Source organism: Sapajus apella, unplaced genomic scaffold (genome assembly GCF_009761245.1).
Source record: "Sapajus apella isolate SASKATOON/1434 unplaced genomic scaffold, GSC_monkey_1.0 scaffold14, whole genome shotgun sequence".
Classification (NCBI taxonomy): Eukaryota; Metazoa; Chordata; class Mammalia; order Primates; family Cebidae; genus Sapajus; species Sapajus apella.
In genome coordinates this window covers 9,974,335-10,001,158 of record NW_022436954.1, presented here as the reverse complement: position 1 = coordinate 10,001,158, position 26,824 = coordinate 9,974,335, and the positions used below count along the sequence as shown (strand labels likewise).

Below are 26,824 nucleotides of genomic sequence, written 5' to 3'. Positions count from 1 at the left end.
TGGCCAATGTGGTGAAACCTTGTTTCTACTAAAAATACAAAAATTAGCCAGGCAGTGATGGCATGCACCTATAATCCCAGCTACTTGGGAGGCTAAGGTTGCAGTAAGCTGAGATCGCACAACTGCACTCCAGCCTAGGCAACAGAGTGAGACCCTGCCTCCAAAAAACAAAACAAAAAAAACCTCATACCTTTCTCTGATGTGAACCCAATGAGTAGAGAAAACGAACAGAAGTCCAATAGAGGCTGGGTGTGGTAGCTCACGCCTGTTATCCCAACACTTTGGTAGGTCAAGGCAGGTGGATCACTGGAGGCCAGGAGCTCCAGACCAGCCTGACCAACATGGCAAAACCCCATCTCTACTAAAAATACAAAAATTAGCCAGGTTTGGTGGCCCATACTTGTAATCCCAGCTACTCAGGAGGCTGAGGCACAAGAATTTCAAGAACCTAGGAGGCAAAAGTTACAGTGAACCAAGATCATGCCACTGCATCCCAGCCTGGGTGACACAATGAGGCTCTGTCTCAAAAAAAGAAAAGAAAAGCCCAACAGAAACACTGTCAAATAACTAAAGGAACCTAAAGAACCTGATTCTGTGGCCACCCTCTAACAAGCCCCAGGAGGGAAAAAGAAACTCTGCTTTCTTCTGTCTCCAGCATAGCGCTTTCAATTACAACCACATCTCCAAAAGAATGAAGATGCTGCTGGGCGAGGTGGCGTGAGGCTCACGCCTGTAATCCCAACACTTTGGGAGGCCAAGGCAGGTGGATCACCTGAGGTCAGGAGTTCGAAACCAGCCTTGACCAACATGGCAAAACCCCGTCTCCATAAAAACACAAAAATTAGCCGGGCGCAGTGGCTCAAGCCTGTAATCCCAGCTACTCAGGAGGTTGAGGCAGGAGAATTGCCTGAACCCAGGAGGCGGAGATTGCGGTGAGCTGAGATCACGCCATTGCACTCCAGCCTGGGTAACAAGAGTGAAACTCCGTCTCAAAAAAAAAATAATAATAATAAAATAAAAAAACACAAAAATTAGCTGGGCATCATGGCATCCTCCTGTAATCCCAGCTACTAGAAAGACTAAGGCAGGGGAATCGCTTGAACCCGGGAGGTGGAGGTTGAAGTTAGCTGAGATTACATCACTGCATTCCAGCCTGAGCAACAAGAGCAAAACTCCAACTCAAAAAAAAAAAAAAAAAAAAAAAGAATGAAGGTGCTTTATTATCAGTAGACAAATGGAGAGATACTTGGCACGGCCCAGAGCTAAAGAAGACAAACTTAACCTGTCTGAGCTGATAAGCCTTCCCTGGTAGATCCTTCAGGATCCAGATAATCCCCATGGCCTCTGCATAGCTAGAACTCCTGGGCAGAACATATTAATTAAGCCACGATTTCTCAAAATGCGTCCAAAGAACCCTAGCTACACAGGAATATATTCCAAAAGCCATTTGTAGTCATTACAATGTTTGGCCGGGTACAGTGACTCACGCCTGTAATCCCAGCACTTTGGGAGGCCAAGGCAGGTGGATCATCTGGGGTCAGGAGTTTAAGACCAGCCTGACCAACATGAGATTGGCTGGGCATATGGCACATGCCTGTAATCCCAGCTACTCAGAGGGCTGAGGCAGGAGAATCGCTTGAACCAGGGAGTCAGAGGTTGCAGTGAGCCAAGATGGAGCCACTGCACTCCAGCCTGACCACAGAGCCAAGACTCTGTCTCAAAAAGAAAAAAAACAGGCTGGGCATGGTGGCTCTCACCTGTAATCCCAGCACTTTGGGAGGCCGAGGTAGGCGAATCATGAGGTCAGGAGTTGGAGACCAGCCTGGTCAACATGGTAAAACCCCATCTCTACTAAAAATGCAAAAAATTAGCTGGGCATGATGGCGGACGCCTGTAATCTCAGCTACTCAGGAGGCTGAGGCAGGAAAATCACTTGAACCCGGGAGGCGGAGGATGCAGTGCACCAAGATCGCACTACTGCACTCCAGCCCAAAAAGAAAAGAAAAAAATAAATAATTACAATGGTTACCACACCTCTATCACAGGGTAAAAGGTACCTCCAGAGTACCCCATCTTCAGGTAAGCCCACCTTGCTGGGCCTCCACACCAGAAGGAGTGCCTCAGAGCTTCACATGTTCCACTCTGTCTCCATGCTCTCAACCTTCCCGTCACCTTGGAGAGAGTCAAGCCCAAGGCCAGACACCACTAAAAGCTCAAGACTCCAATTCTCTTCCCAAAAGCTTATAGACTTCCACTGTCCAATACAGTAGTCACTAGCCACACCTGGCTGTGAAACACTTGAAATGTGCCTAGTCAAAGTTGAGATGTGTTCTGAGTGTAAAATATACAACAAATATCAGTAAGAAAAAATGTAAAACATCTTAATAATGTTTTTTATACTGATTACATGTGGAAATGCTAATACTTTAGATATTAAAAAAAAAAACCTTATTCATCTCACCTGCTCCTTTTTGCATGTGTGGCTACTAGAAATTTAGAATGACATACATCACTCATATTTCTATTGGCCAGCAACACAATAGATATGTCCTTACCTGACATCAAATGCTACCCTCCACCCTCCTGATCCCTGTGCCTACTCACTGCACCCTCTGGAACACAGTCATTAATCATGGGCAGCCTCTTCTCTGGGCAAACCCTTCACCTTCTCATTCTAACTGACATCCGTAGCTCTTTCATAAGGGTCCTGTGGCTCTCTTGTCTGTTTTCTCTTCCACTGTCTCTCCTAGCACTGGAACAGGAGAGAGCAGTCTCCCACACTCCTCCTCTGCTCTTTCAGACTTGCCACTCCCTCCCCCAAAACACCACAGTTTTGAAGCTCACACCACCAGGCCACACAACCACCATCATCCATCAAAGCAGTCACCTGAATTCCCATCCCACCCATCACACTCTCCCACATGACCTCTTGTAAGTCTTGGTGACTACAATACTCACGGAAAAGGTCCTTTTAGGACCCTCACCTCTTAGCTTTTCTGACCCCTTCTTTCCCACTTACTTTGTCCATTCTTATGACCATCTGTTAAAGGCTGGCATTACAAGTAACTGCACTCTTCCTGAATCTCACGTCCTCTGCTCTGCCTCTTCTCAGGTGTCCAGAGTCCACCGCCATAATCACATAATCACTGTCTTGCAGATTCTCAATGCCCTGACCCTTCTCCCCTTTCTCATGCTCACCCAACAAAACTTGACTTGGATTAAATTTTCATCTTCCGCTACCGGTAAGGAAAACCAACTAACAGGATGACTGTTGTTTTAAATTCAAGACTACTAACTGAAAGGGGGTTCTTAAATCACTCAGGAATCATGCGTTTTCCTATTCCACTCAGGCTTTTGGTCCTAAAACAATGAATTCATCCTTTTTCCACTCTACTCAAATTGCCAATATCTTCTTCCCATCTTCTCTCTCAGAAATTTCACAGAAAACAGGGATACAGCCAAAATGGCATTTCCATGAACTTTCACGTCTGTTCCCTTCTCTGCCACTGGGAGATCCCACCTCCTTTCTACCTGGCCAAGAACAATGGCTCTCCAAGCAATTCTTATATTTTTTAATTTTTTTTTTTTTTTGAGACAGCGTTTCGCTCTTCTTACCCAGGCTGGAGTGCAATGGTGCGATCTCGGCTCACCGCAACCTCCACCTCCTGGGTTCAGGCAATTCTCATGCCTCAACCTCCTGAGTAGCTGGGATTACAGGCACGCACCACCATGCCCAGCTAATTTTTTGTATTTTTAGTAGAGGCGGGGTTTCACCATGTTGACCAGGATGGTCTCGATCTCTTGACCTCGTGATCCACCCGCCTCGGCCTCCCAAAGTGCTGGGATTACAGGCGTGAGCCACCGCACCTGGCAGCAATTCTCTTTTTAACATCAGTCCCATGAGCACAGAAAACATGCAGCAGTATTTCCCAGCTTGAAAAATTAAAAAGAGAAAATCCTTATCCTGCAATTTCACTGTACCCATCATTCTCTCCTTTACTACAAAACTCCCTGAGGGGTTTTCTGTACCAGCTTCCTTTCCTCCTAGTCTCAGTTGAGCCAACTGCAATCAGGTTTCCAGCCCCATCACTCAACCAAGAGCTCTGATCAAGTTTACCACCGACTTCCATGTTACTAAAACCAATGACCAAGTGTTTATGTTACCTGACCTACTGGCAACACTTACAGTTTACCAATTCCCTCCTGCTTCAAATACTTTTTCTCTATGAATTCCAAAACACTACTTTCTCAGTTCTCCTCCTACTTCACAAGTCACCCTTTTTGTTTGGCTGGATCTTCACCCTATCTTTGAAATGCTGGACAGCTCCAGGGCTGTCTTCAAATCCCTTCTCCATGGGCTCTCAGCAGATGGGTGGTCCTAGGTGAGGTCACCCAGATTTTTAGCTTTAACTGCCATGCTAGCATCTCCAGCCAATCTCTTCCCTGGATTCTATAACTCTCTCATTGTTACCTAGTGAACATCTCTACTTAGATAACTACTGAAACTGAGTATATCCAGAACAAACCTCTGGTTTCTACTCCAAACCTGCTGCACCCATTATCTCTCCCATCAGTAAATGGCAAAGCCAAACCCCCTGAGCTTTTATTCCTCTGTCTCTCACATCTCATCTTCAATCTATCACCAAAGTCCTTCAATCCTACCCTCATAATGTAAGCAAAATATGACTACTCTTCTTCCTCTCCTCTATCACTGCCTGGTCCCAGCAACCACCCACTGCACCTGGGTTACTAAGAGCCTCCCCTAACTGACTCAAACCCTTGCTCAAACCTTCCAGAGGTTTCCATCATGCTCTACATAAAACCCTGACATGGCCTACCAGGCTCTGAACATTCTGGCCCCTGGCTGCCCACTGGACTCGACTCCCACCAGACCATCAGCTCAGTCCCTACAGACATCAGGTCTACCCACTCTCACCTCTGGCCTCCCACCCATTGCATTTGTCTTCCCCAAGCACAGGTAGGGTTCTTACCTCCCTTCATTTTGGAATATGCCTAAATGCCACTGTGTATCCACATGACCCTCCTGACCATGTGATATGAAATAGCAAACTCTACTTCTATGTTCTTCCTGGCATTCCTCCAGCCTTGTGCCCCTTTTATTTCTCACCACTTCACATACTATGTACTTTATTTGCTCATAAACTCCAAAAGGGCAGCTCACTGTCCATTTTGTTTACTGCTATCTCCCAACTACCCCCAAAAAATCAAGTTGTACATTTTCGATATACAAAATTTTTGTCAATTATACCTCAATAAAGACGGGAAAAAAAACTTTTTAGCAAGGGAGGAGGTAGGGTCATGGCAGAAACAGTGGAATATTTCAAAGGACTATCTTTCAGGGATGTACTTAGGATATTCTGATTTGGCTTTCTTTCTCTTGGCATGGAACACCCTACGTGCAGGGCCCAGAGCTCTGATTTGTTTCTCAAGTCCCACAGCACTCAGGATCTGAAACACATGGGGTTCCATGTAACCTTGTCCAATGCCTGGTTCAACCTGTTTCCCAGATTCCCAACTTAGAGCTCTATCCTCCACACCCACTACTTTGTTACCCTCAAAATCTGACGAACACGCGGTCCCAGACATGAAAGAGGTTGACACATTCTGCAAACAATGATGGGCAGCCTAAAGTAAGTACCAAGTGGTCTAGGCCTCACCGTGCTATTGATGCTGGCTAACAGCTTCCCGTTAAATTCCACCATAGAGTACACGGCCCCCTTCACTTCCTTTTCAGCCACAGTCTGTAGTTTTCCTGGGGGCAGAAAGATATGCTTGAGTCTCTTATCTATGAGCCCATACTTTACCTCGTCAAAAGAATCCTCTGGTTGCCCCTCTGGTACTAATTCCTGCCCCCTAAAACTACTCATCTAAAAAAAAAATCAGACTCAGTATCTAAGTGGGGTTAACCACCACCTAAAGTATGAGCCCTAAGATAATGTGCAGAGAAATCCAGTTGGTATCTAGGATCTACCCCTCATCTTGAAACTCTAGATCTGTCTCTCAAGATGGAAACCAAATCCCATTTCAGCCGTCTGATCTGAGATTTCCAGGCTCATAGTCTTTAAAGCCATCTTGAGTGGGAGGAATGAGAAAAGATATTAAAAAGTAAACACAGTGCTGAAGCTGGAAAGAGCACCTAAATGCCTGAGCAACCAAGTGGAAAACAAATCTAGGATTCTTAATTTTCATGCCTGTTGTCACTAGATCCCCTTACCCAGCGTTCACTTCTCCCATCCCTCCTTTTTTTATCAGCCTTTCCAAGAATAGCAAAAAAAGAAACATAAGCTAAATTTTACTGTGTACTGTTCACATGCTCCAAAATTCAATCAGATAAAGAAGAGAACAGCTTTCTACAGCAATAAACCCAAGTTCTTCTACTGCTTAACTGAGGCTCTCTAAAACCTCACAATGGCCTGCTGACTTTCTCAGCATTTCACATCCCTCAGAAACTGAAGGCTGTGCCCACTTACCATCCGAATACTGAAAGACCACAATGCGACCCTGCTTGGGCTCTGCCTCTTCAGGATACACCATCGCTGTGCCCACAATGAAGTAAGTGTTGGGGTCTTTGCCCAGTTTGCAGGAGACCAGGCTGAGGGCATATTCATTCTGCAGAAACTGGTGAGCATGAAGCACTAAATGGAGTAGAGACAGAACTATGTGATGATAAGTTGCCCACATCTGCACACACACACCTAACCCCATATTTCTGTAAGGCCTACGGCTTAGGCAGTGACAAAGCCTGTGCCACCTGCTGTCCCTGTCTCATCAGATTATCCATCCCCTACCAGCTAAGCTGAGGAGAGGATGTCCAGCCCTCCAGACTCACTGCCATCTCACAGAGTTCCCGTCCCTCCTTTCTGCTCCTCCTAGGATGGTCTGCCACAATCTGTCAGGCTTTGGACTGTGCAAGAGCCCAGAAGAGCCTGGATTAGAGAGGACATAGATAAAAATGATCAAAAGAGCTCATGTGCACCTTCAAAAGTGTGTTGGTCAATGATAAGTAGGTTGTGCACCTCCACCTCTTCTCCAAAGGAGGTCTCATGAGGAGCTGTACTGCTGGAGAATAGCTTGCTGGAGCTGACACTGCTGGACAGAGCCTGTGAACAGAGAGAATGCACATCATCCTTCACATAAGCAGAAGTAGTGCTGAGACATCATTGTGAAGGGACTCGTCCGATGGGGAACACAGAGGTTGCAGCTAGCCAAGAACTCTGATAGCTGGCAGCTCAAAAAGCCTGAGGAAGAGTGCTCCAGAAGAGGCATGTAGTTGAAACATCAATCCAAATACACAGTAAAAATCTAAGGGTAATTAAAGACTAAACAGTGATGCTCAAGTCAATCAAGCACAGCTAAAAAAGGAACTCAGGTGACCTTAATAAAGGGACAGACTCCACTACCCTCAATGGAAAGAGGAGGGGGGCACTTCAAATAAAAACAAAAGCCATGAAGACTTCAACTCTGGACTATCGGGGGAGGTCCTATGGCAGATGTCTAGGAACAAGAAAGGCAGAGAATACATGGAATAAAATGACCAGCTGATATCTCCACTGAGCCTAGAATGCGTAGCTCCAGACTGTCCTGTTATCCGTCTCATTCTGCAGATGAGAAGCTGAAGTTTAAGCTTTCCCAAGGTCACACAGCTAGCAACAAACCTAGAAGCCAGGCCAGGCGTGGTGGTTCATACTTATAATCCCAGCGTTTTGGGAGGCCAAGGCGGGCAGATCACGAAGTCAGAATTCGAGACCAAACTGGCCAACACAGTGAAACCCTGTCTCTACTCAAAATACAAAAATTACCTCGACATAGTTGTGGGCACCTGTAATCCCAGCTACTTGGGAGGCTGAGGCAGAAGAATTGCTTGAACCCAGGAGGTGGAGGTTTCAGTGACCTAAGATCATGACACTGCACTCCAGCCTGGGCGACAGAGCAAGACTCAAAAAAAAAAAAAAAAAAAAAAAAAACCTGGATGCAAGTTCTGTAGGACTCTAAACCCCATGCTCCTCCCTATTCTACTACTCTGCCCCCAATCACACATACCCTACAAAGAACCCAAATTGATGGTGACAGAAAAGGAGTTATTCATGCTGCAAGGCCACCAAGTAGCAACTATTTTTCATAAATAAACTTTTATAGAAGCTAGCTATGCCCATCTGTTGCCTACAGCTGCTTTTAGGGTACAATGGCAAAGTTGTAACTGAGACCACATTGCCTACAAAGCTGAAAGCCTTCACTACCTGGCCTTTACAGAAAGCTTGCCTACTCTAATGTCATATCTCTTTGTCCACTGCCCTTACCTGGGTGCTAGCGCTGGGCCTCAAAGCTGTTGTGCCCCCACTCGTGTCTTGGACTTCAATGCGGCTGGAGAGGACCCCGAAACATTGGGATACTTCCTGGTAGCAGATCTTCCTGCAGAACAAGTATGGAACAACAGTGTCACTTAGAAAGTCAGAAGCGGCCTAAACCAATTCCCATATCCACTCTCCCACCCTGGGGCTCACCTCGGAGACTCATAGAGGGGAACTGTGCGAATGTGCAGCTTTTGGATCTCATCGATGGTGCCGATAGTAAGGGTGCTATTGTTGGCCAGAGCCAGGCTGGAAAGAAGAGTCTGGGTTTAGACTGAGGAGACTCAAGGAAAGTAAACATTCTATGAGGCAACTCCACACAAGAAGATAAACAAGGCAGAATTATACCAGCTTTGACTCCATGCTAAACATCACCTGGAGAGACAATTCTGATTCCTGGTCCCATCCACAAGATACTCTTATTTAATTAGTCTGGGTGAGCCTAGGCTGATATTTTTAACAGCTTTCCATTTAATGATAATGTGTAGCCAATTAAAAATAAAATTAAGAAAGCATTGCTCCAGAATAGTGACTTTCAAACTGCCTGCCTAAGAGTCAGCTGAAGGGCTTGTTAACACAGTCTGCTGGGCCCCCACCCAGACTTTCTGATTCTGTCTGTGAGTCAGGGTGGGACCTGAGAGTCTGCATTTCTTTCTTTTTGTTGAGACAGAGTCTCGGCTCTGTTATCCAGGCTGGAGTGCAGGGATGCAATCTCAGCTCACTGCAACCTCCACGTCCCAGTTTCTTTCTTTCTTTTTTTTTTTGAGACGGAGTTTAGCTCTTGTTACCCAGGCTGGAGTGCAATGGCGCGATCTCCGCTCACTGCAACCTCCGCCTCCTGGGTTCAGGCAATTCTCCTGCCTCAGCCTCCTGAGTAGCTGGGGTTACAGGCACGCGCCACCATGCCCAGCTAATTTTTTGTATTTTTAGTAGACATGGGGTTTTGCCATATTGGCCAGACTGGTCTCGAACTCCTGACCTCAGGTGATCCACCCGCCTCAACTGGGCAAGGCTGGGATTACAGGTATGAGCCACCATGCCCAGCAACCTCCTTTGAATCTCCTGCCTCAGCCTCCCAAGTAGCAAGGATTACAGGCACGTGCAACCACTTCCAGCTACTTTTTGTATTTTTAGTAGAGACAAGGTTTCACCATGTTGGGCAGGTTGATCTTGAACTCCTGACTTCAAAGGATCCTCCTGCCTCAGCCTCCCAAAGTGTTGGGATTACAGGCGTGAGTCACCATGTCTGGCCAGAGAATCTGCATTTCTAACAAATTCCCAAGTAGTGCTATAGTTGCTGGTTGGGGCCACCCTTTGAGAACTCCTGCTCTAGAGACACACAAAACGCTCTCTAAATCACGGGTTATGAAACAATCATTTGAATCACCTCAGTTCTGAAAATACAGATTCCAGAGCTCAACCTCAGACCTACTGAATCAGACTCTGAGAAGGAGTCCAAAAACCCTGTAGTTTAAAAAACTTCCCACGTTTCTATTGGGCAGCCAGATTTGAGAACCTCTGCACTAGCTATACTTCCTACTCATTTACTGACTTTGACAATGGAAAAAGGCTTTGAGGTAAGGGTTTGAGGAAAACATGATGCCCTCTATCAGTAGCTCTCATTAAATAAGGAAAAAGAGACTCACCTGTCAGGATAGCCATCCGAATTGAGAGGACACATGTAGTTCACTTCCTTGAGGTTGACATTTGAGAAGACCAATTTGTGGTTACTGCTATAGATGACAGTGGGGCGGTCAGAGCAAGCAAAGACGTTGGTGGTAGAAAGAGAACGGAAAGTCCTCAATACAGTGGGCTGGGTGCCTAGAGTCACCTTCTTACGGTCGCTCAACAGACCTACAGAGAGAATGACATTAGGAGAAAGGAAGAAAGGAAACAGGACAAACAGCTGGCCTGTGAAAGTTCAAAAGCAGAACCCTGGAACTAAGAGTTCTGTGTAATTCTAATACTTTTTTTGAAAGAGTCCCTCACTCTTTTTCTATGCTCACCTGTCTCAATGTTGAGCCCAAAGTAGAAAAGTGCTCCATCTCCTAAGGCACAAAGGAGGTAGTGGCTACTCTCAAAGGTGGTCATCAGGATGGAGCGAGGAATTATCTCTGTGGGAAATGAGGACGTTATGTTCTTGTTCCGCATTTTTACTCTGATCCCAACCAGGTGGCTAAATGACACATACCTCCACCCAGCATCTCCTTGTGCAGTAGTTCAAAAGAAGGCAGCTTCAAAATACGAGCCGAGATGTCTGTCCAGAGGCCAATGGCACAAAGAGGGGACAGTCCATTGCTGTCCCCTAATGGGGTGATGTCCAAGCAGGCCACTTCATGTTCCATCTCTGTGTGGCTGAACAAAGAATATGGCAGAAGAAGGAATCCAAAGATCAAAGAAGTCCTAGAGAAAAGAGGAGAAAAGCAAGCAGACAAAAAAACACACACACCTGATCTGCCGGAGCTCCTGAGGATGGATCTGCAGGTAGTAGAGGGCCCTGCCCACAGCCACCACCACCTGGCTGCTGTTGCAGGAGGCCACACTGATATTCTTGGCCTGAGGCTCCTTCCATTCACTGACCAGAGCTTTGGGTTCTTGAGAAACCAACCTCACCGATGCTGAAGTGATCTAAATAAAGAGCAGACAGCAGATGTCTCCAAGCATTTGCCAGGAGCCACACAGGAGTGGAAAGGTGGTAAATGCAGTCCTAGCAGAGCCCTACAAATAAGCTACATGAGGCTTCTATGTTTTATTCCCTGAAGTCCTGCTAATGATTACAAGAGATGTCATTTTTGGGAGAATGCCTGAAGGAGGCTGGCTTGAGTAGCTTACAGCCTACAAACCTACAGCAAAGGGAAAAAAGGCCTATTTCATTCTAATTGAGGCTTACTTGGGTAATACAAACTGCATCGTATGGGAAAGTATAAATAGAGTAAGATCCTGTGACCATCAGCAGTTTTTTTTTTTTTTTTTGAGACAGAGTGTCAGTCTGTCACCCAGGCTGGAGCACAATGGCTAAATCTTGGTTTACCACAATCTCCACCTCCCAGGTTCAAGCCATTCTCCTGCCTCAGCCTCCCAAGTAGCTGGGATTACAGATGCGTGCCACCACGCCCGGCTAGTTTTTGTATTTTGAGTAGAGAGACAGGGGTTCACCATGTTGTCCAGGCTGGTCTTGAACTCCTGACCTCATGATTCACCCACCACGGCCTCCCAAAGGACTGGGATTACAGGCTTGAACCACTGCACCTGGCTATAAACACCAGTCTTGACAGTTTTTCTCAACCCCCAAATCAAACCTCTAAAATATCTAAGTTCTTTACTGTGTATGAGCCATTTAAATTACTTAAAATTCCTCAATGAAGGTTACAAAATTGTATAGAAATATATTTTATAAATTTATCACTGAAATAAAACAGGAAGTAGGTTGGTGACACTGTTACCTATTGATTCATCTTACCTAGCATGATTGAGTTTATATTAAAGGATGAAAGCTCTTTAATAATAGATAGGTGAGCTGGTGCCAGTCTTCAGGCCAAAAGTTAGATAACACTGACAAAGCAATGACTCAGTATCTGGGCACGTCCCATACTTGGTCTGCAAACCGACAGAACTTTCCCTCCGGTTTTACCAATCTACCACTGCCAGGTGGCTAAAAGGAAGACCAGGTGGATAAAAAGATGGAGACAGTTCATTAATCCTCAGGCACTCCAGTGCTCTACCCACCACTGGCAAGACAGACCCTGGCCATACAGTGAAGAACAGCTCAGAAGATAGAGGGAATGAAAAAAGCTGAAGGATATCAGGGTCACTCCAAACTTCAAAAAATTGCTGGGTGTCAGAAATGAGGCTCTCGTGGATAAGAAATGCCAGAGGCTATCTGGCCCCATATTACGGATAGACTGAAAATAATGATCAGAATAGGGTAAGCTTCGGTTATAATAAATATGTGGAAAGGGCTGCCAAGAGCCATACTGAATGGTTGCATCATGACTAATTTTTTCTTTTTTTGTGCTTTTTGGTATTTTCCAATTTTATAATAAGTATGTATCACTATTTGAACAAGGGGGAAAAAATCTGAGGTCTCGAAAGATACAATTAGTGCTAAAACAGGATACGAAACTATATTTTTATATTTCTATATAAAATGATCCAAGTTTATAAAAGAAAATGTAAATAAATACACACACATTTGCGGAAGAAAAATAAAGCTACAAGGAGCAACTCTAAAGTTCAGAGCTGTGATCTCTGAGTAGTGGGTTATCTGTAATTTTTTTCCCTTAGAATTTTTACATTATTTTTGGAGCCATAAAAATTGGTTGTTTTAAAATCCAGTGGTGCTCTGTACTGCACTCTAGGTCAATTCAAGTACATGGTAACGCCTGCCCCTTTCTCAGTTATCACCTGGATAAGCTGCTGATGAGCCACGTTGCCACAGAAGAAAGTCTGCTGATCATCCACGAAACCCATCAGTTCGGTTTCTTCTACCTCCTCTCCATTTAACATGAGAACTCTGCAGCAGAATGGAGGGCCTGGGTCAGCCTGGGACCAGCTTCCCCACCTCACAATCTTCTCACCAGCACCTACAGCTGGCACTAGACCCATCCTTACCTTGTCTGGCCCACAAAAGAGAGCACCAAAGTGTCATCAGTCTCACGATTAGGGTCAGACCGCAGTGGCCATAATCCTGGAACAAGGACCAAGGATTCAGATATACAGGACAAACCAACACTTAGCATGCACATCTATGGACAGGGCAGGCCAGGCGCAGTGGTTTATGCCTCTAATCTCAACACTTGAGAAGGCCAAGGCAGGAGGATCGCTTGGGACCAGGAGTTCAAAACCAGCCTGGGCAAAATGCTGAGACCTCGTCTCTGCTAAAAATACAAAAGAACTTGCTAGGTGTGGTGGCACAAGACTGCAGTCCCAGCTACATGGGAGGCTAAAGACGGAGGAAGAGGCTTCAGCTATAATCATGTCATTGCACTCCAGCCTGGGGGACACAGCAAGATCCTGTCTCAAAAAAAAAAAAAAAAAAAAAAAGTATATATATGGACTGGGCAGCCTGACACCACTGGAAAGGCTGGAACTTGCAGTCCTGAGCTGAAGCCCCCTCTCTGTTCTTGCTCCTTCTTGGCTTTAAGATTCTTAAAAAGTTGGATAATTTCAAAACTATTTTGAGTCTCGTATTTTAAATTTTGGATTGGATTATATACCTTTTCATTACACAAACTATCCTATCTATCTATCACAGAGTCTTGCTCTGTTGCATCTATCTATCTATCTATCTATCCATCTATCTATCTATTACAGAGTCTTGCTCTGTTGCCCAGGCTGGAGTACAGTGGAGCAATCTTGGCTCACCGCAACTTCTGCCTCCCTAGTTCAAGCAATTCTCCTGCCTCTCAGCCTCTCAAGCAGCTGAGACAGGGAGGTGCCAACACAACCCGATAATTTTATTTTTAGTAGATACGGGGTTTACCACATTAGCCAGAATGGGGTCGAATTCCTCATGATCTGCCTGCCTTGGCCTCCCAAAGCGCTGAGATTACAGGCATGAACCACTGTACCCGGCCTAAATTTATTTTTTAAAAGCACACAAAAGTCTCATTCCCATATTTCCCTCCAATCCATCCCCCAAACAAGTAATCAATAAAGGCATCTTGTTTAGCCTTCTAGTAAAGAGATGGGGTGTGGGGGGGTCTTGCTATGTTGCTCCAGGCTGGCCTCAATCTCCTGGGCTCCAATGATCCTCCTGCATCAGCCACCTAAACAGTGAGGACTTCAGGCCCACCACACAACATCAAGCTGTATTTTTTTAAATTTAAGGACATAGGTATTACAAGCAAATACAAACATAAAATAGTCTATCATGAACTATTTGGCATCTTGTTCTCTTGTTTCACAATATATGCTCAAAGCCCTTATCAGAACATAGTATTAAATTGTGTAAATTATTTATCTACACAATTACGATTAAATTATGTAGATTAACAAATCCCTACTCATGACATTTATTCAGTATTTTGCTATAACATACAATGCCACAAGGAATAAACTTGTTTTTTTGTTTTTTTTTTTGAGACAGATTTTCGCTCTTGTTACCCAGGCTGGAGTGCAATGGCCCAATATCAGCTCACCGCAACCTCCGCCTCCTGGGTTCAGGCAATTCTCCTGCTTCAGCCTCCTGAGTAGCTGCGATTACAGGCGCGCGCCACCATGCCCAGCTAATTTTTTGTATTTTTAGTAGAGACGGGGTGTCACCATGTTGACCAGGATGGTCTCAATCTCTTGACCTCATGATCCACCCGCCTCGGCCTCCCAAAGTGCTGGGATTACAGGCTTGAGCCACCACGCCCGGCCTAAGCTTGTATTTTTATGTCATATGACCTTTATACATATGAAGGTCAAGTAGAGGCTCAGAACTGGGACTGCTAGGTAAATCACTACATGCAGTTTTTGATATTGCCCAATTCCCGTCTGTAGAGAATGCACAAGCATGTTTACTTTCTCACAGCCTGACCAACATAACGTGTGGTCAAACTTCGGGATTTTGGTCGACTAGTAAAGGAGAGTATTGCTGTTTGGTGCTAATATACATTTCTCAGGTCTGTTGCCTGTACATTCATGTCCTTTGCTAGTTTGGGGACAGAAAACTTAGTGATCTTTCTGGGAATTTCTTATAAATTAGGAAAACTGGGCCTCTTGTCTCTAAGATGAAGTACAGAATATTTTTATCTGTTTGTTATTTCTTCTGACTTAGCTAACAGTGTTTTGTTTTGTCTTTGCAATGAAGTGTTTTATTTTTATATAGTTGAATTTATCAATCTCTTTTTGGCTTCTGTACTTGGTCACAGTTATGGCTTCATTTTTTACATTAACTTTTTCATCCATGTAGATTCTAGACAAGTTAACATGTGGCAGTATGAATCCAAACTTGTCTTTTCCCAAATGACTACCAGTTATCCCCAAAACACCATTTATTAAGTCCCAACTTTAGGCCAAGCATAGTGGCTCATGCCTGTCATTATAGCACTTTGGAAGCTCAAGGAGGGAGGATCACTTGAGCCCAGGAGTTTGAAACCAGCCTGGGCAACAAAGGCAGACACTGTCTCTACCCCCCCAAAAAAAAAAAAAAAAATTAGCCAGGTGTGGTGGTACATGGCTGGAGTCCCAGCTACTGGGAGGCTGAGACAGAGGCGATCACTTGAGCCCAGGAGATTGAGGCTATATTAAGCCATGATCAAGCCACGGTACTCCAGCCTGGGTGACAGAGTAAGACCCTATCTCAAAAAATAAATAAATAAAACTAAAAATTTTAAAAGTCCCAACTTCACTCACTAAACTGAGAAACCACCACTATCATATACTGAATTTCCACATGTAATTATGTCATTTCTGGACTTCTGAATCCACCCATCAGACTCTGCCTATTTGTCACTAATACTACGCTTCTAATTATAGAAGCTTAACAGTATGTTTTAGTATCTGGTAGGGCTAACCTGTCTCCCTGCTCTTTTTAAAGTTTTCTTGGTTATGCCTGCTTCTTCCTTTTTCCATTTGGACTTGTCTAAGTCAAGAAAAAAATGTATAGATATTGAGGTACATTAAATATAAGTCAAAGAGAGAAAAGCTTTATAATCTTGATTTGCAGACCTTGGTGTGTCTTTTTCATTTGATCAACTTGTTCTTTTCATCCTTCAGTGTATCTTTAAGTTTTCCTTGTATAGGTTTTGCACAATTTTGTTAAATGTACTCCTTGGTACTTTATCTTTTTCTTGTTACTGTATATCGCCCCCTTTCCTCTACTATACTTTCTAACTGACAGTGTTTACATGAAAGCTATTTATTTCAGTACACCATTTTATATCCTGCTGCCTTAGTGAATTTTTGTCTATAGTAGTTTTTTAGTTGATTATCTTGAGTTTAATGATCTCTTCCTTTGCAATTTCATATACTTCGATATCTTTTTTTTTTTTTTGAGATGGGAGTCTCACTATGTGGCCCAGACTGGAGTGCAGTAGTGTAATCTTGGCTCACTGCAACCTCCACCTCCCAGGTTCAAGTGCTTCTCCTGCCTTAGCCTCCCGAGTAGGTGGGATTACAGGTGCCCGCCACCAAGCCTGGCTAATTTTTTGTATTTTTAGTAGAGACAGTTTTTCACCATGTTGGCCAGGCTGGTCTCGAACTCCTGAAATCAAGTGATCCGCCCACCTCAGCCTCCCCAGGTGCTGGGATTACAAGAGTCAGTCAACGTGCCCAGTCATACTTCTACTTCTTTATTCGCCTTTTCCCATACTTTTATTTTTTATATATTTTTAATTGTGATGGGATCCTGCTATGTTGCCCAGGCTGGTCCTAAACTCCTGGATTCAAGTGATCCTCCTGCCTCAGTCTCCCAAGTGGCTGGGACTACAGACAGGCACCACTGCACAAGCCTTCAGAATTACTCTTTTAAAAAGATGTGCCTCCTATATACAACTTTGAGGTGGTTTTGCTTTATGATTTAATCTGATTATGTTGTCCTCAAACAGGACATTTACATTTACTGACATGATGGCTATGTTCCATTATCAATTGTCATATTGTTTTAGGTTACTTTTACACACTGTAAACGTCTTTCATTGTGTAGCCTTTCTCTCTTTTTTTTTTTTTTTTTGTGAGACAAGGTCTCACTCTGTCGCCTAGGCTGGAGTGCAGTGGCACAATCATGGCTCACTACGGCCTCAAACTCCTGGGCACAAGTGATCCTCCACTTCAGCTAGAACCAAGTAGCTGGAACCATAGGCGTGCACCAACACACCTGGCTAATTTTTAATTTTTTTTTTTAATGGAAATGAAGTCTATGTTGCCAAGGCTGGTCTCAAAACTCCTGAGCTCAAGCGATCCTTCCATCTTGGCCTCCCAAAGTGCTGTAATGACAGGCATGAGCCACACCACCTCGCCTAGCCCCTGGTCTTTTTTTTAATTAAAATTCTCCTGGAATTTAGCAAGTGTAATATCCTCAGTCTGCGCTTTATGAATTCTATCAGTTCCCTCATATAAACAACATTTAATTTATAATCTTTTCATCCCCCACTCCACTATTCCACTACCAATTTTGATCAGTAATAGTTTCATTTTTTTTTTTTTAAAGTTTACTGTTATACTTTCAGATATGTTTAAGCTTCTGATCTGTTGTCAAGACTTTCACTCTAGGCCGGGCGCAATGGCTCAAGCCTGTAATCCCAGCACTTTGGGAGGCCGAGGTGGGTGGATCACCTGAGGTCAGGAGTTCAAGACCAGCCTGGCCAACATGGTGAAACCCCGTCTCTAATTAAAAAAAAAGAAAAAGAAAAAAAAAAAAAAAGACTTTCACTCTTCACTTGATCTGCTTTCTTCCAGCTCCCACCAAAATGCCTTCACAACATGTGACAAGGTCAAAGTCACTCAAATAAGATCTGCATCTTATGTCCACCAAAAGGCTACCTTTGATGCCTGGTAAGTCAATGCTGGCATGCTCGTGAATTCCAATTCCATTCCGGATGATCCGCAAGGAACCTTCCTTGAAAGCTCCAGAGCAAGTGACCAGCTGCAAGTAGAGAAAAACATTTCTAAAGAACACCCTCAAGAGACTGGGCCAGCCATACTAATGCCCAGAAAGTAAACACAGTACACCTAAATTCAAAAACCTTTATTGTAGGGCTAGGTTTGAGGATGCAGACTTGGCAGAGGCTGATTTCCAAAGTCTTTCAAATTTATGGAGCAGATAGGACCATCCTAGTCCAGGAAGCAAAAAGCTTCTACCACTGCTCCTAGCAAGCTTGCTTAGATCCTTGAGACCCAGTTTACTAGAATGAGCATGAGATCTGGAGTTAGATACATCTGTCATTTATTAGTTAGGTAGGCTCTGGAAAAAGTTACTTCATCTTTCTCAGCCCTAACTTTCCTCACTTCTAAGACGGCCAAAAATCCCTGTCTAGGGTACTGGTACGATTAGAGATAATGTATATAAAGTGCCTGGCAGACCAAGATAGGCGTTCAATAAACAGTAGTTATCCTTATATCACTGGGATTCACGAGGGGGTTCTTAAAAGTATTTTCAGCGCACCCTCCCCATTCTAGATAAGCATAGCTAGGAGGACACAGTTTGAGTGGGCATACAAACCAACTGCGTTCAGGATGCCCCTTACCTGCCCCTGCCCCTGCCTCTCCAGGTCCACCACACACATATCCACAATGGGTCCTAGGTTGGTGAAGGTTTCCATGGCCACTACGTAGGAGCCTTGTTCATTACTGTCAACATTGAGCTAAGAAGAAAGAACAATGTTAGTTTTGGAACACCCTAACAGACTATCCAAAAGAGATGGTTATTGTCCAAAAGAAACTCTCGATACTGCTAAATCTGCCATTCTTGTGTTCCAAGGGATGATTCCAGAAGGGGACTGCTAAGGAATATGGTTGTCCTACAGGTGACCCATTAATCAACCAAGGATTGCTGACCTAGAGTCCCACAGATGGATTTCAAGAAGTAGCGAACGTTTGAAAATAAATGTAAAATGTTTGCATGCATTTTTCTGCAGCGATGGTCCTAAGTTTTCATATTCTAGAAGAGGTCCATTACATTAAACTATGACCTATTTGAAGGTGGGAGCTGGTCTTATTCATCCATGTATCCACAGCACCTAGCACCTTGCCTAGCAAATTTGCTGAATGAACCACAATGACAAAGAGCTAGTCAGGGGCAGGATGTTAAATTAACCAAGTGGAAAGCTGGATAATAGGGATGTGGATAAAATGGAGATTCTCAGGCACCAAACACAGGAGAAATTTGATGAAGAAACAGTGAGGACAGCAAAAAAGAAACCAGAAACACGGGCCTTCTCACCTTCACAAGCTGGGAGTCACCCAGGCGAGACCCGACAAACACAACACCATTATCAAGGTATGTCAAGCACTCAGCAATAGAGGTCTGAAAAAAGTCAGCAACATGAAAGAAATGAGAATGGACTCCACGTGCAATCCAGACACTACCCACAACTCAGACATCTGCTGAGAAAACTCCCAACTGCAGCTTAATTCAGAACAGTTCTCTGTTTCAAATCCCCAGGTCACAATAAGCAAATGTTTCTATATCTCTGAAGTTTGTGATTCATCTGTTGCATCCCTACACTCAGAAAAATCTGTAATTTGTCTTGCATATTCCTGCTTCAAAACACACTGCCTAAGTATTAATATTAAACTTTTGGGGAACCTCCTCCCAGAACTGAAATCAGCAATAATCTTTTTCTTTTTTTGAGACAATGTCTCACAGTAACCCAGGCTGAAGTGCAGTGGTACAATCATGGCTCACTGACTTCAACTTTGACCTCCCCAGGCTAAGGTGATCCTCCCACCTAAGGCTCCCAAGTACCTGGGACTACAGGCACACACCCCATACCCAGCTAATTTTTCTACTTTTTGTAGAGACAGGGTTTCGTCATATTGCCCAGGCTAATCTTGAACTCCTGGGGCTCAAGCAATCTGCCCACCTTGGCCTCCCAAAGTGCTGGGATTACAGGTTTGAGCCACCGCAACCAGCCAGATTAATCTTTATATATCTTTTTCTGTTTCCCTTTCTTTTCCTCTTCTCACAGGCTGCTGAGGTAGATTCTCACAGGATTCCGTGAGATTCTCCAACATCTAACTCACTCAACAGTCACCTTCCACAGCAAAAATAAGAGTTTGTTGTTAGGTGTTAAGTAACATAATTCCCAGAGTTGAGGTGTGGGACCACACATTTGGGATCTTTAGGAACCTAAGAAAATGTTGCAGAGGAACAGGGAGAAGAAGTTCTACCTCTCCCAGGAGTTCTACACGGAGATCCTTGAGAGTGACAGTGCCATCCATCTGTTCCTCCTTCTCCAAAAGCAGCATGAAAAGTCTGCCTTCCATATCTCCCAGCAGGTATCTTGAGCCATTAGGGTCCACTCGATTGTGGCACACAATAGTGCTTTGCTGCCGATGGGGAGGAAACAGTCATTAGAAAGTCAGCATCTTCCACACCAGAAAGCAAACCCTACTAGACCACTCCCTTTACCAAACCCAGCCATTTTACTGGCAGACAGATCGCTCAGATAACATTACATGAAAATGAGGATAGATCCTATTCCCCGTTAATAGAAAATGGGGAGCTTTTTTTATTTTGAAGATAATTTTCTGAGGAGCTCCATCAATATACCTTACATGTTTCCGGATAGGCTGCCATTCTGCAGGAAGATACAAATACACAGAATAGGAAGCTGCTGCCAAAATTCACTGAACTATGAATGCTACTGCAAATGTTGTTATTTATTCTATCACTGATTACCCCCACCACTGTGGCAATGCTACCACAGATTTTGTTCTTCTTTTTTTTTTTTTTAAGAGACAGGGTCTTGCTATATCACCCAGGCTAAAGTATGGTGGCTATTCACAGGTGTAATCACAGTACACTGCAGCCTTAAACTCCTGGACTGGAGCCATCCTCCCAAGCAGCTAGGGCTACAGGGACTCACTGCTGTAGCCAGCTAGATTTTGTTCTTCATTCTCAAAAAAAAAAAAAAAAAAAGGTGGAATTTGCCAAAATTGTCTCTTCTTTAAGTTGCCCCATGAGGTAGTTCACGCCTGTAATCTTAGCTACGTGCGAGGCTGAGACAAGGGGATCACTTGAGCCCAGGAGTTCGAGGCTGCAGTGAGCTATGATCATGCCATCACACTCTGGCTCTCCAGCGTAAGCAGCAGAGTAAGACCCTATCTCTTTGAAAAAAGAAAGCTGCCCCAGCCAATGAAAAATGCCAGCCTATTTTGATTACATCATTTATCTAAGTTAGCAAGCAAGCTCTCTGTAAGCAAATCCAGGCTAATCTCTCTGTATTCCAATGGCCAATACAATATCTTATATACATAAGTAGTAATTTGTTTAACAGGCATCTGTGAATCTCGTTTTGACAAAGGAGAGAAAAGGAGGAGCAAGGTGAGGATAAAGAAAGAAAAGATGAAAGGAAAAAAAGGGAGAGGACTGCTGCTCACCTTGATGATAGGAGGAGCAATAGCCAGGTATTTGTCACCATTGTGATAGGTGATTGACTCCTGTCCAATGATGATGGCCCCTCCAAAGGGCTCTGGGACTGCAGGAAAGACAGCAAAATTAGAATGCTCAGCACTCTGGGTCTGCCAAATCAGGGGCTGGCAAGAGTACAGGTCCAGTTAGCCCCAAGGCAAACTTTGAGATCATCATTATTTTAAAAAGGACATCAAAGCCCAGGGAACATGAGAGCCTTTACGAGATTCTTAGAAATTGTAGACTGGCAATATTTTTATTGCCACTCTTCTGATTTTGACCATTCCTATGGGTGAGGAGTCTTCTCCGTGTTCTTCCCCATGCATTCTCCCATTTTTTTCTTCTTAACTTCTAATCCTTTCTAAGCAAAGGATTTTACTTTTCTTTCCTGGTCTCCACTCTTGTTCCTTAGCTTAACCTCCCCCCCCCTTATCAGGGCCACCATTTAGAAGAGCCAATTTTCTCTTAAGAGTTTTAAAACTTCTCTCCTGAGTGAGATAAACATAATGCTGGGGCAGTTAGGACAAGGAGTTAAGAAGCCTGGATTCTAGCCCAGACTTTGTCAGTTATACAGGCATGGGCAGGTCCCTCTGGCCCTGTTTCCTCATCTATGAAGAAATCAGATAAGCTCTATTGCTCCCTTTCAGTTTTTTGTTGTTGTTGTTGTTTTTTAAAGGAGATGGGGGTCTCATTATGCTGCCCAGGCTGAACTCGAACTTCTAAGATCAAGTGACCCTCCCACCTCAGCCTCTTGAGTAGCTTGGACTATAGGTTTTGGCTTTCTTTCAGTTTTAAATTTTATACCCAGTAATAAAATAGTAAGACTCATTTCCATATGCCACTGTGCAAATCAATCTCCATGTTTTATAGTCAATCCCTCCACCCAACCAAAAGGAAAGTTATACTTTTGGGGGAAGGAGTGAAAAACAGACAATCTCAAAGACAGAAAAAAACAAAGCAGATTTTAGAGAAAGAAGACATAAAGGAGTGGTAAACACTGCACACCTTCAATAATACTGAGCAACAAACTAAAGGGCAGAGAAGGTGAGGGAGGGAACAAGAACAGGGAACTAGCCTAGCCCCAGGTGGAGACACATTTCCTAAAACCCCCAACCAACCTGCAATCACCATGGAAGCCTCAGCTTCTACATTTTCCTGTTTCCAAGGGCCCTTATTGAACTCCTTCTCTCGGAGAGACACCTCATAGGTTTTCACATGCCGCCCCTGAGGGTCCTAGCAGGAAAAGGTAAAATGGTTAGCCTTTAGGAAGAATGAGCCTTGGGCTAAGAGAGGTGCTGAAAGGGACAAGCCACTACCACCCAGCATCTAACAGTCCTGTCATGTCAGCCCTCTCACCCTTATCCATCACTATACTGATAATCACCAGCTGAGCCTGGGATTAATTCCTAGGTAGACTGCGGCATCTGAGATCTACCACTCTTAACAATTCAACCAACCAAGAAAGATTTAAAAATTAGAAAAATGAACTTGTCACACTGCACTAAGCACTCTAAGAGATACTGTGTGCCGGGCACGGTGGCTCACGCCTATAATCCCAGCACTTTGGGAGGCCGAGGTGGGCGGATCACCTGAGGTGAGGAATTCAAGACCAGCCTGGCCAACATGGCACCTCTACTAAAAATACAAAAATTAGTTGGGTGTGATGATGCACGGCTATAGCCCAGCTACTCAGGAGGCTGAGGTGGGCGAATCACTTGAATCCAGGAGGCGGAGGTTGCAGTGAGCAGAGACGGCGCCCCCGCCACCCCACCCTGGGCCCCAAGGAAAACCCCCGTTCCAGGGAAAAAAAAAAAAAGAAAAAATGGGATACTGTGCCTGTGCCTGTGTGCATTCCTTAGCCTCAAGGAACTTACAAAATAGCTACATAAAAACACACATTGATAAGCTACACCTATGAGATTTTTTTTAATTGATACAATTCAGAAAAGCATTCTGACGGAATAACAGTAGAAAGAACATAACTGATTACTCCTCTAAAGTTGTCAGAACTTTGAGTCCTGCCATTGTCAACACCATCTTCCCCCACCTTTTTCTGAATCATGACTCATGTCAGTGCTGGGACTGCCAAAATCACCTTTAAGTTGCTTGGCCCGGCACGGCAGCTCACGCCTATCCCAGCACTTTGGGAGGCTGAGGCAGGCAGATCACGAGGTCAGGAGATCAATACCATCCTGGCCAACATGGTGAAGCTCCGTCTCTGCTAAAAATACAAAAATTAGCTGGGTGTGGTGGCACGCACTTGTAATCCCAGCTACTTGGGAGGCTGAGGCAAGAGAATCGCTTGAACCCGGGAGGCGGAGATTGCAGTGAGCTGAGATTGCACCACTGCACTCTAGCCTGGTAACAGAGCAAGACTCTGTCTCAAAAAAAAAAGTGCTGAAGAGCAGGGATGGGGAGAAAGCTACACTCAGCCAGTGGAAGATGGCTTCCACAAAGAAGTTATGGAAGGAATTCAGCAATGTGTTTCAGGACAGGGATCACATCTTGGTCACTGTTACAGCTCCTGAAGCATGAATACCTTTCACATAGCACTGTTATAGCTCCTGAAGCATGAATACTTTTCACATAGCACACACTGAATTTTTGGCATAAAACAGGAGATAGTAATTTTTAGCTGATGAAAACATTTTTTCATCAGTGAGTAGAGTTATGACACAACTTCACAAAAACTTCAAGTGTGGATTTAGGCTTCTGAGACACACATGCAGAAATGAAGATCTGATTACGACTGGCAGCCCTGAGGCTGAGAACAATCAGCCTTGAATAATCAACAACAAAGTTTTAATGACCTAATATTTACAAAACTAAAGAACAGAGAGAAGTTCTAAGTTTTTATTTTAACTGATATTTAATAAGATCAAACAAAATCTCTGGATTTCAACCTTATTCAATTGAGCCTTAATCCAATAGCCTCAGAACTGCAGTAACACTAAGAAATATACAAAATTACTTCAGCACTTCCAATACATAACAAGGCTATCAAACTGTTTATGTGCCCATACACTCTGTGTATTTTCTTTCCATCATTTATTCAGCCACATGCAAATGAAACTACCTCATGCTGCATGCTTTGTTAAAGGGCTGAGATTTTACCAAGACACTGGCATGTTAGTCTGGTGTTCTACCACCCCACCCCCACTTAACAGATCTGGACCAGACAACAGCTGTCCAGGATCAGCTCTGCTAAAGTTTTAGGCACAGACTAAAATAGAAGTCAAGAGCCAGCAAGTCACCAGTAAGTGACTGCTGGACAAAACATAAACCTCTTCTTAAAAAACAAATTTAAGGCATCACCAAGACAATTTCTCTTTGCTCAATATAAAGGCAAGATCTAGATAATTTCTCTACAGCTAAGTTTTAATAATCCCCTAGCACTCCAGTAAGAGACTCAAAGTATAAACTGGGTCATCCTATGAAATCTCCAAGGCCCACAACCAGAGTGTAATCTCAGGATTAAAACCTGCTACAAGCCCCAGGGAGCTTGCTGCCTCCCCAACAAGTACTAGTGCACTGAAGAAGCAACAAAACTCTGACCCCTATCAATTGTGTTGTTCAAAACATTTCAGGACAAACACATTAAACACCTCTCTCTACCTACTACCAAACCCAGACATTCCAATGAGCAAAAACAACTCCTACCACATCAACCTCACAGCTTCTCCCCCTCTCCTCCCGACCCAGTACCTGGTAGACAAAGCAAATAGTAGGTGCTTGGCAACCATATAGGAACTTGACATCAATGACATGCAGCTCCTCCAGGCGGATGTTGAAGGCCTTGAGTTCTTTATTATCACGATCTAGTGGAATAACCTTGAAAAGGCCATCATAGAGACGCAGGCCGATCATCCGGCACTCAGGGTCAATGATGCCAATAATGCCAGTCTCTGAGGGACGGCCAATGCGGTCCTGAGAAACAAAATAGGGATTAGGGAGGAACCTCAACAACCACAGAGCAACAGAGGACACTGGACACCACTTCTGCAGAAAAATTTTAGGAGAGATAGTAAAACTAATGAAATCTATTTGATACGCCAAACAGTGGAGCCCAAATGTCAGTGCCTACCTGTTTTGTGAAATACTGAATCTCGATGAATTATTACCCTTTCCCTTGGGCCTTAAGTGAACTACAGGAGTCCTTTCTCGAAAAAGCTCAAACCCATAGTGTCTTTCCCTTGTTTTTCTAATCAAATAAAGGGCTGTTCCCAGCACTTGAATTTTTCTCAATGAATCATGACAGCCCTACTTGGAAAATTCTCATGGGCCTAAAGCAGCCACCTCACCTGAACATTGCCATGTGCTCGCGTGATGATGTCAATGCTTTCGCCACTCTGCTTATACTCCAGGATGCAGGCATTGTACTTTGCTGTCAAGATAAACAGCAGGTCCTTGCTCTCCCCCTGGAAACCAATATTATGCTATCAAAAGAGGTTCTTTTTAAAACAGGAACAACCTGTCCAGTCTTTAAGCAAACCAAGTTCTTTAAGAATTTTCCAAATTCTTCTCTCCCAAAAGAGAAAATACATGGTGAGATTGTAACCCACACTAGGTACACATATACCCTAAGGGCATGTACAAAAAGCCAGAACTGAAGCTGGTAAACATCTAGTCCTCACTTTCATGATTCTCCATCTCTCTGTTCTATATACAAAGTCTTCATCTATTTCAATCTCAAGTGAATCTCAATCATCGCATTCAAATTCTGAAAGATGAATGTAATGCCTCCTCCACTCCTCTCCAAGTGTTTGCAGACGAAAAAAAATGTGGGAATAACAATGGAAGCTAAAATGGATCTACAAAGTCTTATTTAACACAGACCTCCAAAAAATTACTGTTTTGTTCAAAGGGTTATAATTAAAATTTTGAACCCATAGCTTTCTTGCCAGATTCAGTTAAGACATGATAATGCAATGTGGTGGTGATTTGGATGAAAACATTTGCACTAAAATGATAAAAATACTGATGGTAATTTTTTTTTTTTGAGACAGGGTCTCACTCTTGTCACCCAGGCTGGAGTGCAGTGGCGCCATCTCGGCTCACTGCAGCCTCCGCCTCCCGGGTTCAAGTGATTCTCCTGCCTCAGCCTCCCAAGTAGCTGGGATTACAGGTATGTGCCACCACACCCAGCTAATTTTTGTATTTTTAGTAGAGATGGGGTTTCACCATGTTGGCCAGGCTGGTCTCGAACTCCTGACTTCAAGTAATCTACCCCTCTAGGCCTCCCAAAGTGCTGGGGTTACAGGCATGAGCCACCACGCCCAGCCTGGTAATTGTTAACACAACATTAAATGCTTGCTATATGCCCTGTGTTGCTGAATCATATCATCTTCACAATAACCCAGGTGACTGGATCTGAAAGGTGCCTTAAGTGACAGCT

General features: G+C 44.0%; 1 protein-coding gene across 3 annotated transcripts in view; it reads right to left on the bottom strand.

Annotated features, from left to right (window-relative positions):
• Positions 1–26,824, bottom strand: part of DDB1 (damage specific DNA binding protein 1) — a 33,602-nt gene that overhangs the window by 4,790 nt on the left and 1,988 nt on the right. For all 3 annotated transcript variants that reach the window (XM_032283220.1, XM_032283221.1, XM_032283222.1), the window contains exons 3-21: positions 25,731–25,847; positions 25,135–25,356; positions 22,548–22,662; positions 21,399–21,496; positions 20,187–20,345; positions 19,237–19,320; positions 18,542–18,658; positions 17,838–17,940; positions 12,981–13,056; positions 12,774–12,882; positions 10,819–10,997; positions 10,561–10,724; positions 10,376–10,483; positions 10,016–10,223; positions 8,523–8,618; positions 8,319–8,430; positions 6,998–7,121; positions 6,492–6,656; positions 5,679–5,773 (exon numbers count right to left, since the gene is read on the bottom strand). In XM_032283220.1, coding sequence (XP_032139111.1) covers positions 5,679–5,773; positions 6,492–6,656; positions 6,998–7,121; positions 8,319–8,430; positions 8,523–8,618; positions 10,016–10,223; positions 10,376–10,483; positions 10,561–10,724; positions 10,819–10,997; positions 12,774–12,882; positions 12,981–13,056; positions 17,838–17,940; positions 18,542–18,658; positions 19,237–19,320; positions 20,187–20,345; positions 21,399–21,496; positions 22,548–22,662; positions 25,135–25,356; positions 25,731–25,847 — 2,451 coding nt within the window. The remainder of the gene's footprint in view (positions 1–5,678; positions 5,774–6,491; positions 6,657–6,997; positions 7,122–8,318; positions 8,431–8,522; positions 8,619–10,015; positions 10,224–10,375; positions 10,484–10,560; positions 10,725–10,818; positions 10,998–12,773; positions 12,883–12,980; positions 13,057–17,837; positions 17,941–18,541; positions 18,659–19,236; positions 19,321–20,186; positions 20,346–21,398; positions 21,497–22,547; positions 22,663–25,134; positions 25,357–25,730; positions 25,848–26,824) is intronic.